The sequence below is a fragment of the Canis lupus genome, chromosome 2 (genome assembly GCF_048164855.1).
Source record: "Canis lupus baileyi chromosome 2, mCanLup2.hap1, whole genome shotgun sequence".
Taxonomy (NCBI): domain Eukaryota; kingdom Metazoa; phylum Chordata; class Mammalia; order Carnivora; family Canidae; genus Canis; species Canis lupus.
The window spans coordinates 39,875,531-39,892,350 of record NC_132839.1 but is presented as its reverse complement, the minus strand read 5'-3'; the positions used below and the strand labels follow the sequence as shown (position 1 = coordinate 39,892,350).

The following is a 16,820-nucleotide window of genomic DNA, read 5'->3' as shown; positions in this document are numbered from 1 at the left end:
CTCTGCAGCTGTCTCAGCCTCTCCCAGGAAAACCCTCAGCCCATTTGTCCTGACTCCGGGGGCACACGGCCACGACACCCAGACATACTCGTGCTGGGTGAGGCTTCCTTCTGGACACTGGGTTCTTAGACTCTGAGCACCATACTTCTCACCCCGAATTACCCTCTTTACTTGTGAGCTCCTTGAGGAAAACTGTGCCCTCCCCTCCGATTCTTGTCTACCTCAAGCTGACATCATACTGGTGCCAGAAAGAACTAGAAAAGGAGGAAATTTCAAGGCAGCAAAGCAGGAAAGCATGCAGCAGCCACAGCTGGCCTGCTCTGCGGGCAGGAAGACGGCAGGAAGCAGGCAGAGGGGCAAACCCTGGACCACAGGCTTGTGCCTGGTGAGGTGGGTCCTGTGGAGGGCAGGGCTCCCTGACTGAGCATGCAAGACCCAGTTCCAGAAACCAAGTCAACCACCTTTGCCCTCCTATCTGCTGCACTGAGCTGGAATGAACAGCCAAATGCCTGCGACTCTGCTCATCCTTGTCACAGGCACTCCCTGGGGCGGGAGCCACAGCCTTGCCAGCTCAGTTGAGGCCCAGGGCCTCTAGGAGAGGGAGTGACTCACAGAGGTCAAGGTGGGAGCCCAATGACCAGCACAGGCATGTTCCAAGGTCCCAGCAAGGACAGACTCTCCTGAGAAGGTAGGTTTTTCTGGGAAGGGGACCAGTGTCTTTCCCGAGAGCCTTATATACCGCCCCCTCTTCAGTAGCCTAGATATTGGTCTTGGAAATGTAGGGCCCAGATGGCCCTAGGCTCCAGTTCTGACTCCAGCAAGGGGACAATGGAGTGTGGCCTTACCTCTCCAACGGAGTTAGAAAGAGCCTGCACTATCTTCTCATGGGCTGTGGCCACCACACTCTGCCCGTTGATCTCAATGATGCGGTGGCCGACTCGGACGCCTCCTCGCTCTGCGATGCCCCCTCGCATGAGGCTGCAGATCTAAGCAGACACATGTCAGGTCAGCACACAGGTCTCCCCTCACCCCAGGTGGAAGGCAGGGATGTTAATCACACAGAAGGAGAAGCCCACAGGACAACTGCTTCTACATGCAATCTGCTGACTGACGGGGACATTTATAATGTGTAAGAGGTTAAAAAACCCAAGTCGACAGCATGGCCAGTGGGAGAACCCTGTGGGCCCTGGGTGGATCTGCCCCCCTCCTACCCCCCAGCCATTCAGAGCCTCTGTTCCTGTGTCAGGGGAGTGTGGAGGGCTGGTGGTGGACACAGTTGAAGCACATCCTAGAAGATTCTCCACCAGCTACATTCTGCTCCTCTTAGAGGTAAAAAAGTCATTGTTCCCATCTCACAAAGAGATATGAATTCATGAGACAACCAATGCAAAGAGTTTGGGGAAATGACAAAGAAGGCCTAAGTTTTTTATATCCGCCCCCTTGTGGGATTAACTAAAGATCACAGCCTTAGAAAGCTGGCCACCTGCCCAGACCACGGGTAGATGGAGGCAAACCCCAGAGGGGGTTTGAATTGCTGAGAACTGCTGGCTCAGGGGGAGGATGTGGGCCAGCTGTACCCCGATGGCCCTGCAGGAGGAACGCTGAAGTCCTGGAGATGCGGCAGTGGAGGGAGCAGAGGGGACACAGGGTCCCTCCCCACCACACTGCTGCCCAGGACCCAGTGCAAGGGTGGAAGCAGGTCCCACAGCAGGGACCCCTGGGCTGTGGTTCCTGCAGCCTCCACTGCTGGAGGTCTCTCCCGTCTGCTCCCCACTCCCCTGGCACCTGACCCCAGATGCCTCTTCCTCAGCCTCTGCTCAGCAGCCCTGGAAGGCTGCACCCCACCAGCCATGCTTGAGAGCAGGGAAGGCCCAGCCCAGAGCCAGTCAGGAGAAGGCCCACCCAGGAACCAGCCCACATCATCTAAAGGCCTCACTGAATTCATGGGGGCCTCTGTGCTTATGGTTTCCTCAATCCAGAAACATTACCAATACAGCTCTTGTCTCAGTGAGGATTTGGTCACTTTTTAAGGCATCTTCACACTTGAAAAGGCAGGGGACCCCAAAAGAACCAGGAAGGGTTATTCTGATCAGCACCTGAAGAGGTCAAGGGTTGGCCTACCTACAAGTAGAAATAACACGCAGGACCAGCCAAGCCCTTCCTCCCACCTCACTGTTCTCATTCCATGGCAAGGCTCTACATTATCCAGGACTCTGCCTTGTGGTGAACACCCTCCTGCCCTCACCCCAGCGACCCCTGCCTGTGTCAGAGCCACCCCTGATCCCACCATGGCCAGGCCTGCTCATTAAGCTGGGGCCTCTGATTTCCAAGGCTGCTGGGGGATGACTCTCCCCTTAGACGGGACAGCCCTGCCCCCAGCCCCCACCCCACTTCTCTCCCTCAGATCCTGGCATGGCAAGTTTTTAAGGCTGAGACAGGCTTAGAAGGCCACTGGCCATAGGCTGACCTTGGCACCACATGCAGGATCCCATCTGTCATGTGTTCTGTGGATCTTGCCTTGTCACTGATGCCACAGGCCTTTCTAAACCAACCATGTGGGTCCCTCCCAGTCCTCAGGGTCTCTGTCTTTCTGGTAGAACACATATACACAGACTGATGTCATGGTTCCACACCACTACTGCCCAGCCAACTGGACTCCCCCGGCAGAGCTGATCACAGTTTAGGACTGTGATCCCTTGAGTCGGACAGGGCTCAACCAGGAGGTAGGCAGAGAAAGAGAAGACGATGGCCCCAATTCTCCATACATGAATTAAGGAGTAACTTCTAGTTTTTATCTCCCCTCAGATGATGTAAGGGCATTTTTGCGCCTGTTGTAACTGGGTCTGTGAAGATCCTGAGGAAGGTGCTTCAGGATGACCTGGCTCACTTCCTGGCCTGACCAAGTAAGTGCCAGAAGCTGGCACACTCCACAGAAGGTGCAATCTTGGTTACACCCCTGGTGGCACCTTCCTCCCTAGCAATGGAGATTCAGGGAAAGAAAGTGAAGAGGGAACGGGAGACAATGGCTTTGCACCTTTAGAGGGAATTGGCAGGAGCATGGACCTGGACCCTGGCAGGAGACTCCAGCTGGAATCCAGGGGGCAGGCAGGGGAAGAGGAAAGAAGAGGAGCAGGACATACCGATGAGAAAGCCATGTGCATGTGTACACGAGTACACACACACACACACACAGGCCCTGGCCTTCCCAAATGATGCATGCCCACAGGAACCAGGGTGTATTCCAATTTCAGGGGGTACATTTCTGCGGGGGGAAGGCTGGTGTCTCCCAGCGGGAGACGTCTTGATTTCTTGAATGGTGTTGTGGAAAGAGAGAGGAAGGATCCATTTAGAAATAGTGCTAACTGGGTCATCCGGGACCTGGCTGCAAACTAATGCCTTGTGCTTTGGGTGTAATGAAGCTGAAAATGGAAAAAGCAGTTGTGCAAGACAAACTCAGATGCCAGCAAACTTTTCCAGGGGATTCAGGGGAACTTGGTCACGTGGGACACCCTCACTGGTAGGCACAGCAATCCCTGCAGTCTTAGGGAGGAGAGAAACTGGCAGGCTCACCACCAAAGCCACGATCAGGGCCCCGTGTACACTTACAGGAGTTACTAATGCTCTGAGCCCTAAATACAGACTTTTCGGCCTCTGCACTGCTCACAAATGCTGCCAAGTCTATGCACACCCTCGCCCATCTGCACACAGGGCCAGGGTAACAACCTGATGATGGGCAATGAGAGTGTGGGCATGCTCTTCACGACAGCTGGCCTCAGGCACAATCAATCCCTGCTCTGCACCTTCCCAGCTGGGAGCCTGGGGGCAAGTTATGTGACCTCCCTGCTCCTTAGTCCTCCATGAAATGGTAACAGAACATGGTCCCTAACTGGACCAGCCTGGCAGACACCAGCTGCACAGGGATACCCTAGGTTTGTGGGAAGAGCTTACCCGTGGGGTGGCCTTCATTTCTTGGTTCCTAGAATGGATCACCCCAGACAGATGGGCCAGGGGGCCTCAGAGCATGTGCAATAATGAAACTAGACAGACTGTTCACAGCAGCAGGATTCACAATAATCAAGAGGTGGAGGCAACCCAATGTCCACTGATGGATGAACAGATACATGCAATGTGGTCTAGTCACACACGGGAGTATTAGCCCTGAAAAGGAATGAAATTCTGGCACAGGCTACAAGGTGGATAAGCCTTGAGGGCATCATGCTGGGAGTTAACTAACCCAGTCACCAAAGGGCAGGTACTGTCTGATTCTACTTATCTCTACAAGGTACCTAGAAAAGTCAAGTTCATGAGACAGCAGGTACAACGGTGGCTGCCAGAAGCTGGGCTTAGGAGAGAGGAATGGGGAGTCAGTTTGTATGAGTACAGAGTTCCCCTTTTGTACCATGAGACTTCTCGAGACTGGTTGCACAACAGTGTGAACGTACTGAACACTTGAAAATGGGTAAGATGGTAAATGTTATGTTAATCGATTTTACCACAATTCAAACAAACAAAAGAAAAAACAGATGTCCGAGTCGAGAGCTGGGGCTGAAAGAAAAGAGGGTGGGTAAGGCTGATTCCAGAACATAATACAGCTTCTTAGCCACATGGGGCCTCTCATTTTGGAGAAAAGACAGGTTGTGCCAAGCTCCAGGAGGAGGCCAGCACCAGCGCTAGCACCTTTCCTGTGCACACACCCATGTGTACACACAGACGTGAATGTACACTCTGACAGGTGTGCAGAGGACCCTTCCCTCTCATGTGACAGCACCCCGATCTCCTTCAATGCCCCGGTGCTGGGACTTCTCTCATCTAAGCACTTATCCTGCACAGTAATAGCTGCCGCCCGCCACAGCAAAGCCTTCTGTAGTAATCACGCAGAAAACCACCGTGGGTGTGCACAGGAGCTAACTAATGCCATTTCCTAGCCAGGCATCCCGTCACCACCCACCCCTGCTGTGGTCAGGTGGTGTGGAGGTGGAGGGGCTCCTGCACTGCAGCCTATTTTGCTTGGAGGACACAGGCTGCCTTGTGGCTGCCCCAGGCCAGCTAGGGGCTTGGTGTGGGGGGACTCCAGGTGGGGCTTGGTGAGGGGAGAAGGGACCTCTGAGGGCCTCGCTGGCACTGGGGACCAGGAGGCCAGAGGTCATGAAAGAGGTGCCAGCCTGGGGAGAGCTCCACCACTGCAAGGCAGCAAGAGACCACAGAGGAAGGGACGGTCACCAGGCCAGGCCCCTCTGGAGAGGCAGGGTGGGCTAGAAGTCCAGGTCCAATCTGATCATGCTGTGAGAGGCAAAGCCTGACTCTTCTGTCCTCAGAGCAAGCTCTTGGTCAGGAAGAGCCAGCATCCTCAGGCCTCCTGAACGTTCTCCCAAATATACTCCTCCAACAAGGCCTCAGCTGAGCAAGGGAGCCTGTGGCATTCATCAACCACCACGGATGATGGGACATGGCCTGAGCAGTGCTGGTGGTGGCAGCTGTCTGAGTAGAAGGGCCTCTGAGTGTCTGGGTGGGGGTAGGGGGTGCTGAACCTGGACAGCCAGCTCCTACACCCACACCTGCCCATGGCATAGGTGTGCTACTCATGGAGCAGGTGCAGGAAGACACTGCAAGCACTGCTGACCTGAGGGTCACTGCTGCAAGGCCAGGAGGAGATGTGGGGCTGATTTGTACAGCTGCCTGCAGCCCATTTCCCAGGTCATGACAGGAGCAACCACGCAGATTCACTTGCTTTATCTAAAACGCTCCCTGGTACTCTGAGGGCAAGCTGCCGCATACTCGGAAGGAAGTCCTCATGAGCCACCACAGCCCCCACCTCTCTGGCATCAGCCACCCCACTGCTTCTCATCCTCAGTGTCGCCCCCAGGCACCGAGCTTCACACACACCCTGGACTCAGCCCCTGGAGCAGTGGCCAACGTGGCAAGAAGAGGACAGCACTCTTGTCTGTGCATCTGTGACTGGGATGGGCGGCCCTGGCAAAGCTGTCCTCAGCACTGGGGGTGATCTTCCCCCCAGCTCCAAGACCCCCAAAGCCTAGATCTGCTGCTACCTCTAGCCCCACACCTCCCAAACCTCAGAGAAGCCCTCTGCCCTCCTCACTGCCCTCGGCCTCCCAGCCACCCACATGGATGTGGCGTGCCCCTCCCCCTGCAGAGACCACCCCCTCCACCTCCCCAGGACAGCCCCGCCACCAGTCACCCTGCCTTCTTCCCGGCTGCCTCCCCTCCCCACCTCTGAGAAGGAAGGCTCACGCTTCACCTCAAACCCCCCAACCTGTCCTCACCACTGCATCCGCTTCCTCTCCCATTTGCCTTGATTTAGCCCCAATCAAACACAAACCAGAGCCCGGCCCCTTCCTTGTCTCTTCTTGCCCCCAGCCCTCTGCCCCCTGCCTTCTCTCCTATAGTCCCAGATGGCCTGGCTAGCTGTGTGACCCGGGGCAAGTTACTAAATCTCTCTGTGTGGCAGCTGCCTCCTCACCAGGACCCACGCTCCTCTTTGTGCCCGCGTAATTACACAAGCTGAAGAGAGGAAGGTGTTTGGGGAGGGGGCGGCCATCAGGCTTGTCCTGGGCTCACAGTCCCCAAGAACAGGCAGTCCTCCTAGCCACCACCCAGGAGCCTGGGAGGGAGGCACTTCTGGAGCAGTACGGCTCCCAGGCAGGCCCCGTGTGAGGGCTTGCCATGTCAGTGGCAGGTCAGAGGCCTCTGTCAGCCCCTCCCTGAGCAGGGGCCTCTACACAGTGCTCACAGCGGGTGCAGGCAGAGACCCTGGGGGGGTTTTGCAGAGCTGTTAGGGCAGCTTCTTGTGCCCAGGGCACCCACATATACAGAGGGCCTGGCAGGGCAGGGCCAGGCCAGACCACCAGCTATCCACCTCCTGGGACAGATGTACTGACCTGGACAGAAGTCCCAAAGGCGATGCAGATGACCCCTTGCCTGGCTGCAAGTACCAAGGGGCCTATCTCCTCTGCAGAATCTGTGCCCCAGGGGGCCTTCTTTAAATGTCTTGATTTACTTTATGGATTTTCTTAGTTTATCTTCATAACCACATTTTAAGGAGAGTCCAGAGAGGTTAAGTGACCAGCCCAGGGTCACACAGCTTTGGCCAACTGGTCACACAGGCTAAATGCCCCCATACCCCTTCCCTCTTTGTCATGGGCACCAGATGGCCATCTTCCCAGCCTGCCCTGTGTTTTGTGGGGCATGTGACTGAGCTCTGTCTGGCCAGTGAGATTTGGCCAGAAATGGCAAGGGTCACACCTATGTCCCTATCTTTCTCCAGCTGCCAGCCAGACAGAGCAGCCAGTGGGGGGCCTCCAAAACCCAGCTGAGGACATGCCTGGGCCCCTGAGTGGCCCTGTGGAGCAAAGGCCCCTCCCACAGTGGGAAAAACCCACTGAATGAGAAACCAACTCTTTGTATGCTGAGATTCGGAGAATATTTGTTATAGCAGCAAGGGGCACTAACATGAGAAGGATGGAAATGGCCCTGTGACTCTCCCAGCTCCATGTACCTCTCTATACTTCTGCACCAGAGAGCAACAGGGATAATTCTGACTCATTTGTAGTTGTCTTTCTAGAATGTTCTCCCATTGTGTTTCCTCTCTTCTCACGGGCAGGCTAATACATATCCCCACCCCTTACCTAACACTACTCCCACCTACTGTACAATCTCTTCCTCAGTTCTTTACTACTCAAGGCTGGCCTAAGCAATCTGGAAATGACTGGACTCGCCTCTTCTGTCCTTCATCTGTGGCCATGTTTTTGCCTGCTGGGACCTTTGCACAAGGAAACACCAAGAAACAGATTCATTCATTCCAGCCAAAAACTCAGTCAAAGAAAAGGCAAGAACTCTGAATGAAGAGCTTTGGCCTGAGGAACAGGCACAGATGTCTGGGCAGACCAAGGCTCACTCAAGCCCAGAATCACCTCCTCCTGGAAGCCCTCCCACTTCCTCAGTGCCTGACACAGTGCAAGCACTTCACACATGGCTCTGAACGGGTGAATGAATGAGTGAATATCTGTTTGTTGAACACAGAGAGTCGGATGTTGCCATTGGCTGGATGTGTCCAGATTGCAGTAGTTAGAAAAACCTGCCTCTCCTCCAAGGCAGGTGTTTGCCAGTAATAGACATCACAGGGACATTCCCTGGCTGCATGCCAGCCCTCCCTCCTACCCAGGCCTGCGCCAGGAGCTGCCAAAAGCTCCTGCCTGGTGTGGCCTGGCTACTGGCAGCTGTGCCCACCAGCTGGGGCCCACGCCTACAGACAGAAGGGGCCTAGGGAGCAGGGTGGGTGGAGAGCTGCCACCCCCAGCCCCCTGCATTCAGGTCCACGCATGCACAGGGGAGGTGGCCAAGGCGGAGAGGGCAGACTCACGATCCCGTTCTGTACGCTGAAGCCCAGTTGGTACTTGAGGTCGGGCCGCTTGATGAGGACTGTGGTGACAGGTGGACAGCTGACGATGTTGAGCTTCACCTGAGTCTGGTTCTTCAGACCCTGCAGAATGGGGCAGGGGCCACGGGAGCCTTAGATGCCACCTTTGAGCAGGCTCTCATAGGCCCAGTCCGAGGCTGCACCAGCAGGCAGGGTGGAGGCCCTGAGTGCAGGGGAATGAGTCTGGCAGGTTAGCCGCCTCTCGGCTTCCACAATCCTCCATGTGACCCAGAGATTGCCAGCTACTGCAGGTGGGAGCCAGCACCATGGCCCACTATGCTCTGGTGTGCTGTCGGACCCAGGTGAAAACAGGCTATTCCTAGAGCCAGAGGGGCCAAGCCAGCACACTATGGTGTATGACCAATGGGACGGCAGCAGGGTCACCCTCACAGGGTCATGGGAGGGGTCATCCCTGCATTGAATGCAGGAGGAGCACCTTGTTTGGAAGGACCGTGGGGGAGCCCTCCTCAAAACAAAACATGTCAATGGCAGGGGTGGGGACAGGGAGTGAAGGGTTCAGTGACAATCTGTAAGCAGGAGGGTCTATTGTCCATAGAGAGACTAGCCAGCTGGAGCCAAGGGCCACCTCAGGCCCTGGGGAGGCTGTGACTGTCAGCAGGTGCCTCAGGCCACGGTTGTGAGATTAGGTTCCGGGGGAGGAGGGGGCAAGGGGCTCTAGTTCCATCTTGTTCCTCTGGCCCATCAGAGCCTGGGTGACCAAGTGCCCTAGGCACTTCAGCCCTCGGAGGGAGGCTCCTGGCAGACCAAGCCTCTGGTTCTACAGGCTGAGGCCTTTGCCTCCTCTACCCTCTCTCTGCCCAGGTGCTCACCCATCAGGCAGATGCTCTGCTGGGCTGGCGCTGAGAGCTGGCTCATGGGATGCTATGGCCCCAAGAATGCCTTTCACTTCTCAAGCAGACAAGGGAGGACACAAGTGTGTCCTCTAGCAGCGAGACCATACTGGGTGAGGAGGGAACAAGCCACAGAGGGCTGGGGACAGATTGCAGACAGAAGGCCTCAGGACTATCCACAAGCAGACAGAGCACGCTGTCTGGAGACCCTGGACAGAGCAAAGGCACTGTTGTGCTAGGCCTCCCGAATGGCGTCTCTGATCTTAGTGCCCTAAGGCTCTTCTAGACCTGGAACAACCAGGTGTGAAGACCCCCCACCCCGCTCCCAGCAGGGACCAGCAGCTCAGTTATCTCCCAAAGCTGCAAGCTCAGGGGTCACACCGTCAGAGCAGCCTCCCTGCTCTCAGACCCATGCAGGGTGACCAACCCTCCTGGTGTGCCCAGAAGTAGGACCCTCGGGAGCTAACCTGGGAAAGTCCCATGTGAACCAGGTCACCCTGCACCTGCGCATCTATGTCACTCGGAACCAACATTTGTGAAACCCCCAAGGGCAGCCCAGGGCCTTCTCTGACTGCGGTGCTACAGTACAGTTTTGGGTCTCTCTGGACCCGTTTCCTCATGTGTCAAGGGGGAAAAGACAATGCGGCAAGAATAAAAGTAGGCAGGGGCCCTGCGTGCGTACCTTGATGATGCCCTGGCAGGTGGCGAGGGGCAGCCCCACCAGGCTGGTGCCGTTGATGGACATGATCTGGTCCCCAATGCTCAGCTTCCCTGAGCGGGCCGCCGGGCCGCCATTCATCATGTTCGCCAGGATCACCGTGGGCAGGATGGAACCCCAGCCTGACTCCACCACCACCACGCCCAGGATCTCGCCCTTGTGCTTCTCCAGCTGCAGCTGCAAGGAAATGAGCAGTGAAGGGTGCCCGTGATAGGGGCCTGGACACCTGCGCACCTACCCCCGGCCTCGCCCAGCTCTGGCTCCAAGCCCTCGAACTCCCTCCCATCCATGCCTGGCAGGGACGCCCCCAGGCCCAAGCGTGGCTCCCGCGTCCTGTCTCCTGCTCTGCTCACCTCCCACAACCCACGGAAGCGAGAAGAGTGTTAGATTCCAGGGCTCAATTCTGCCCCCAGCTCCTGCTCGTATCTAGAAAAGGTCTACCTTCTGTCCACCCCAAGGGACACTCTCTCGGAAAGCTGCCTGTCATTCATTCAGCAAGAAGCCAGGATCATTCATTCATTCATTCATTCATTCAACAAGCAGTCTGATCATTCCTTCCTTTACTTCTTTACAACTAGTCAGGGTATGGGTGGTCCCCAGGGTATCTGCTCCCATGTTAGGACACAGAGGACTTTCTAAAGATCCCTGAGCAGCACACACTGAACCATGTGAGGGAGGGCCTCCACCACTGGCAGCTTTGAAACTCCCCTGGGCAGCACACCCAAGCTCCCCGATCTTAAAGATGCTTCTCATATCCTTTTCAGAAACACCTCCTGGGTGCTGAGCTCCAGTAAATGATAATAGCAGCATTAAAAGGCACATTTTCAAGGTCATTAAGACAGATCGTAATCAGTTCCTTTGTTACAACACCACCTCATTTCACACACAAGTGCTCAGCTCTCAAGGCAGGAGCAAATGTACCGCCCTTCATTCTGCTGTGAGGATGTGGATTTGTGTGCGAGGGCCCTTGGAGGGCTCACTCTCCAGTGCTCTCACCAAGAGTGCTCTGGGGCATCACCAGGCAGCTCTGGCTCTGCAGGAGCTCAGCATGGGTGGCAGAGGCTACTACAGCATGGTGGCATCCCCATGGCATCCCCATGGCCCACCCAGGGTGCATGTGGCTCACCTCCTTGCAGTTCTCAGAGTTGGAGAAGTGGATGAGGTCATCGTTGTACATCTCCTGGGTGTTGATGATGTCACTGTACTCTTTCTGGCTCAGGTCTTCGGGATTTATGCCGTTGGCCCGCAGGAACTCCTGGTAAGCCACACTGAAGGCCTGGCCGATGGACTGTGCGATCAGCTGGGCCTGCAGGCAGGGAGAAGCCACTAGAGACCAGCACAGAAGCACAGGCACCACGCAGCCTGGAGAGGAGGGGCCGCGGGCTGGCTGCAGGGCACACACATAAGCCTGGACTGGGCCCTTGCCTGGGCTCAACAAGCAAGAGTGAAGCTACAGGCTCTCATCCGGTGACAGACGTCTTACTACCTGCACCGTTTAGTCACCTGCCATGGGCCAAGCCTCTCTGCTGCCTCATCCCCATCAGGGCTCAGTCCTGGCTGTTCCCATCTGAGCCATTTACATCCTGGACCACCCAGGACAAAGCACCATTCCAAATAAAGTTGGGGAATATCACAAATTATTTGCTAAATATCCTTTTGTGGCTTTAAATGACTTTACCAGGTTTCCTTTCCACCCATCTTATTGCAAAAATCGACCTGAGTTGTGTTCTCTGAGGAGGGTCACAGAGACTCTTAGTTGCTTCCCCAACATTTATGTCTCTGTAGCAACAAAACCCAATGTCAACGGGGGAGACAAGGTATGTGTCCAGCTGTTCTTGTGGGGAGTTGTGGCTGTTCCCAGCTGAGACAGGTCAGAAGTACAAGACCTGGGACCCCAGCACAGACTCCACAGAGCAGAGTACTTCTTTCTACTGCAGGGAACTGTCTGCATGGACATTAACGAATTTCTGACACTGCAGAGTCTTGGACATGGAAAAGTTACTGCCAGGCTTCGTCCATCACCAGCCAGTGTGCAGACAGGGGACTGCAGGGTGGCAAGAGCTAAGGCCCCGAGCTCCTGGAGGGACACCAAGCACTGGCAACAGTGTGGCCACCAAGAACAATGGGGCTCCCAGGGGCTTGGCCCCCAGCAATGCCTTCCCCCACCCAGCCCTGACCGCAGGAGCCTCCACCTGCCTCCCACTGGCCACCAAATGGGCCTTCTGCATGGCTGCCCCCAGCAAAGCTAAGGACCAGAAAATGGTGAAAACAAAGGATTTGACCTAAATGCTAAATCCCTTCCTCCTACGTACTGCATATTTAAGTGCTACAAATGAACATGCCTCTGTAACAAAGCGGGCGGGGCCAGATAATAAAGGCAGAGCCAGAGCCAGAGCGTGGAAGGCTTTCCTGAAATAGGTATGGATTCTAGATTGAACTGCCCTCCCACACTGGGCCCAGGACAGTTTACATGAGGGACAGGCTGATATATACTTGGCAGAAATAAGCCCTGCTCACTCCCAAGACCAGTATCTTGGCATTTTGGCAGCACTGCTCAGGGTGGACTGGCCAGAGATGGCCAGGTGACACCCTGACCTGGACAGGTGTGGAGTGGAGGGTGGGGAGCCCAGAGATGGTGCACTGGGAACCAGCAGCCAGGGCTCTGTTTGAAGCTAGGAGTCAGGCCTGGGGAAGAGGCCAAAAGAAGGTAGAGGGTGAGTGTGGTGGGGATGGGAGCCTGGGACATCCCAGGGCTTGCCGCCATCTGCTCCCAGGTCTCCGGGTCTGTCCCCACTGGACTGTGGTCCCCTGGCAGGGAAGGGTTCTGGGAGTATCACTCCCTCCACCGCTGCATGGATAGCCTGGCAGCGCTGTCCAACATTCTGGGACTCTGTCTAGGGGTCTGCCTGGGCGCCCCACCCTGCCAGGGTTCCTCTGGGTGCAATCCAGGAGCCCTTGGCATCTCCCCACTGACTGCTGATGGCAGTCTCCTATTTCCCCAGCCGCCTGTGTCCTGGTGTCCCTCCCAGTTGGTCTGGGGGAGCCCATGGGGAGCACCGCAGGCAAGGCTTCCCTGCTCCCCAAGTCACAGCCAGGGCCTGTGGGTGCTCAATGCTGTGAGGCCAGGAGCCCCATGCAGACAAGTGGGAGTGCAGGGGGCTCAGAGAGGAGCTGGCATTGGCAGCTTGGTGCTCAGAGTTGGCCTCCTGCAGGAGGTGAGGAGGCTATCACACCTGTGTGTTATTATTACCTGTGTGGCTCATCTACCCTGGCCTCATCCCTGCAGTGCCTCAGCTCCATTTTATAGAGGGAAACTGAGTCTCAGAAAGAGCCTTGGTATCTGTAATGCCACCTTCCAGGTGTTCCACTCCGCTGTCATCAGATCCTCAAATCCCTTACTTGTCCCCCACAGCCCCCTGGAGGGAGCCACCATCCAGATGCTATGCTCTGGGCAGATGCTGAGTGTCCCCCCACACTCCACCGGGTGGATCCTTCCCTCACTCCTTTGAGGACCACTTAGAGTCCCACTCACGCCCACTTCGTCCTGCCTTCAGCCTTATCTTCCCCCTGCACTGAGAACACCAGGGTCAGCACCATGGTCAGCACCCCTGACAACAGCACCCCCAACTCTAACCTAAGGCCCCCAGCCATCCCTGGGGCTGGCATCTCAGATCCCCATTATGCCTCCCCATTATGACTTCTCTGCTCACCCTGTGCCAATGGCTTTACCCTGCCCTTCACTCACAGCCCTTCCAAGGGCCCATCTCCCCCAACCTGGTCTCTAAGATATCCTTAGGCCCTGAATCACACAGATGTCCCCATCCAGGTGCCCACAGATCTCTGCATTGTGGTGAAAAGAATCTGTGTGCACCAGTGGGCTTGCGTTTAAATTTCTTCTCCAATCAACAGACCATCACTTCAAAGCACTTCTAGATGACTTCAACTTTTTAGCAAAAAGAGGACTGCCTCCACCCTTCAGCCCTGTCTTCAAATATAAAAATCTGGGGGTCAGTTCCTTCTGCTTCAGGTCCCTGACCTGCAAGTTCACCTAGAACAAGAATGCCCCTTTCCAAATATTCACAGAAGAAACTGCTTTTTAAAAATTATACTTTGGCAACAGCCACAAGATCTGCCCGCCAGGGGGCAGGAGAGAGACCTGGGCCGCTGTCCCCAGTGTTCACCTCTTGCCCCCACCCCCCTCCCTGATCCCTTTCTCCCAATTCCGGGCTGGGAAAGATGCTCTTATCCCACTGCAGGAAAGGGCCAAAGGTTTCGTGGTCTTTTAGTGAGTCTGAATTATCATAAACTCCAGAATTACAATGTGGAATAGCCATGAGCAAAAGCAGAACTGCTCCTCGGGCACAGATGTCGCCTCCCCGTACACAAGCCTGGCATCTGAAAATGTGCACCTAACCACAGACAAGCCAGGGAGTATTTTGTTTTAGGAGAAAAAAGGCTGTGTTAAAGGATTTCTGCAGATAGCGCCCCAAGCCTATTTAACTATAGTTCAATTTATCAACTGCCCTAAAGGAACTTACCTCACAAAGTGAAGTGAAAGTGCATTCACTGTCTCTGCAAACTCTTGAGGGTTAGAAAACAACCCCACTGATTCCCCTGGAAACATCACTGACGGTGCACAGGACTTCTCTACCTGAGACACGGTTCCCAAAGAGCCGGGGATGCCAGAGCCCTTGGGAAGTCGGGCCAATGGGAGAGCTGGCATGCCTGCGTGGTCACTTACGTCCTCAGACTCGAACACATGGCAGATCATCTTGTACTGCTTCTTCCCCTCTTGGGCCCCAGGGGTGGTCTCGATGCAGTCCTGCGAGGCTGACCGGGGCATGCGGCGCCTGGCCATCAGCACCACGATGTTGCCAATGTCTGCTATGTAGGAGATGGTGCGCAAGGCGTGGTCCATCATGGTCTCCTGTCAGGAGGGGGGCGGGTCCATGTTAGGAAATGTTAGGAAGAACCCACTAGTAAAAAACTCTCAGGTTTGGGATTCCTCAGCCTCGACGATAATGATGTGTGGGGTGGGTCATTCTTTATCGCGAAGGGCTGTCCTGGACTCTGTAGGATGGTTAGCAGCAGCTCTGGCCTCTACCCACTAGATGCGGGTAGCATTGCCCCCTTCCTAAGTTGTGACAGCCAGAAATATTTCTAGCTTTTGCCAAATGTCCCCGTGGGAAACAAAATCATCCCAGTTGAGAATTGGTGCTCTAGCAAACAGTGCCAAGGTAAATCTGACTTTGCTCTACAGCACCCTCCCACTTCTCAGAGGCACATGTCAGAGTGGAAGGAAGACAGGAACACTGGCAGGTGGTGACACCCGTCCCCACCTGATCAGAGACAGTCTGTAGCTCTGGAGAAGGGTCCCTTCCCTGCAAGGCATGTGCTTCTCCCTAGCAGATGAGGAAGGCTTCGAGGCCAACTGTTTCCACAGATGGGTTCTTCTGGGATCCCAAGCAGCATGGGCCCTGGTCAGGGGACACTGAGGCAGCTCCCCTGACTGATCGATGGGCCTCTGGAGCTATTCAATTCCCTCGGCTCCTGGCAGGTCCATTACCCTTGAAGGCTTTTGTTGTCTGACAGGAATCTCCACTGAGTGTCTTGCCTATGACCCCTACCTAACAAGGCTGCATACAAAGGCTCTGAGAAACTAATCAGCTGGTCTTTTATGCCTTTGTGCCTTTTCCACAAAAGAAAATTGGCTGCTGCTGCAACCTCTGAAGCCCCCTTTCTTTATCACAGAATCCATTTTTACAGCAGGTATTATTCCTTGTCTGTCCTCCAGGAGTTGATCTGTTTTCTGGCCAAGGCTATGGGGGTGGTTTCCAACCACAAGAGCCACTTTTCAGGAAGGGGACTTGGAAGAGAACTGTCAAGGGCAGCTTTTCGGCATTTCCTGATTTCTGGCCACATGACCAGGGCAGAGCCACCTTCCTCACAGATACAAGGAGGAACTCTGGGCTTCTTAAAATACATATGCTGTCTAGTTCTCTTCATTGCAAGGGTCCAGGACCTATGACCACCCCCTGCAACAGTGAGCATGGCCAGCACCCAGGTCTATTTCTGTAATACCATTCCCCACTAAAGGGAACTGTGTGTGCCTCCTCGAAGTAACAGGTAATTCGAGGTCTGGGGCAGGAGCAGCCTAAGGAGAGCTCAGAACACCTCACCACTTCAGAAAGCAAGGACATGATCAAAGACTAAGGGGAAGATGTCAAAATCACACAGGACACAGATTAAAGGTCTCTGGCCGAATCAAAAAGAATAATGAGGATAATGATTAAAGCACAAGCTTAAAAAAAATCTACCAGTCCACAGTGAAAAGAAAGAGAAAGAAACAAAAGGTCTTCTGTGTGGGGAAAGATCTGATCATAAAAGTGGAGAGCGTGGCCAAAGTAGAAAATCAGCATTCTGCACTTCCAATGCTGGAACTAACTCAAGCAAGACACTCACTGGGTGCTGAAACCTGCAGGCAAAGCAGGTGCTGGGGAACAGGGTATCCACACATCTGGAGTGTCACCATACAAAATGACTGGCTGATGACAAAGAAGCAAAGGGGTCATTCCCCGGGCATCTGGTGGCCCTCAAACAGCCCATAGGGGGGTCTAGTCCCAGGGTGAGTGGGGCTTCCCTCTCACTCAGCAAACCTCCAGCACACGGCACTGCCTGAGGTCTTCCCAATTCCTCCTTCCATCTGCCCCGTACCCTTGACCTCTGCCCTCTTTCTCCTCAGCTTCAGGCCTTTATATCTTGCATGGTTCACTTGCTCCTCACAATCTGTCTTCTCCACCAGCAGCAGATTAAGGCC

General features: G+C 55.0%; 1 protein-coding gene across 5 annotated transcripts in view; it reads right to left on the bottom strand.

Annotated features, from left to right (window-relative positions):
• APBA2 (amyloid beta precursor protein binding family A member 2) overlaps positions 1 to 16,820 on the bottom strand; it is a 238,941-nt gene that overhangs the window by 2,856 nt on the left and 219,265 nt on the right. For all 5 annotated transcript variants that reach the window (XM_072796094.1, XM_072796085.1, XM_072796076.1 and 2 more), the window contains 5 exons: positions 14,745 to 14,930; positions 11,130 to 11,309; positions 9,968 to 10,180; positions 8,378 to 8,497; positions 846 to 986 (listed from right to left, as the gene is read on the bottom strand). In XM_072796094.1, coding sequence (XP_072652195.1) covers positions 846 to 986; positions 8,378 to 8,497; positions 9,968 to 10,180; positions 11,130 to 11,309; positions 14,745 to 14,930 — 840 coding nt within the window. The remainder of the gene's footprint in view (positions 1 to 845; positions 987 to 8,377; positions 8,498 to 9,967; positions 10,181 to 11,129; positions 11,310 to 14,744; positions 14,931 to 16,820) is intronic.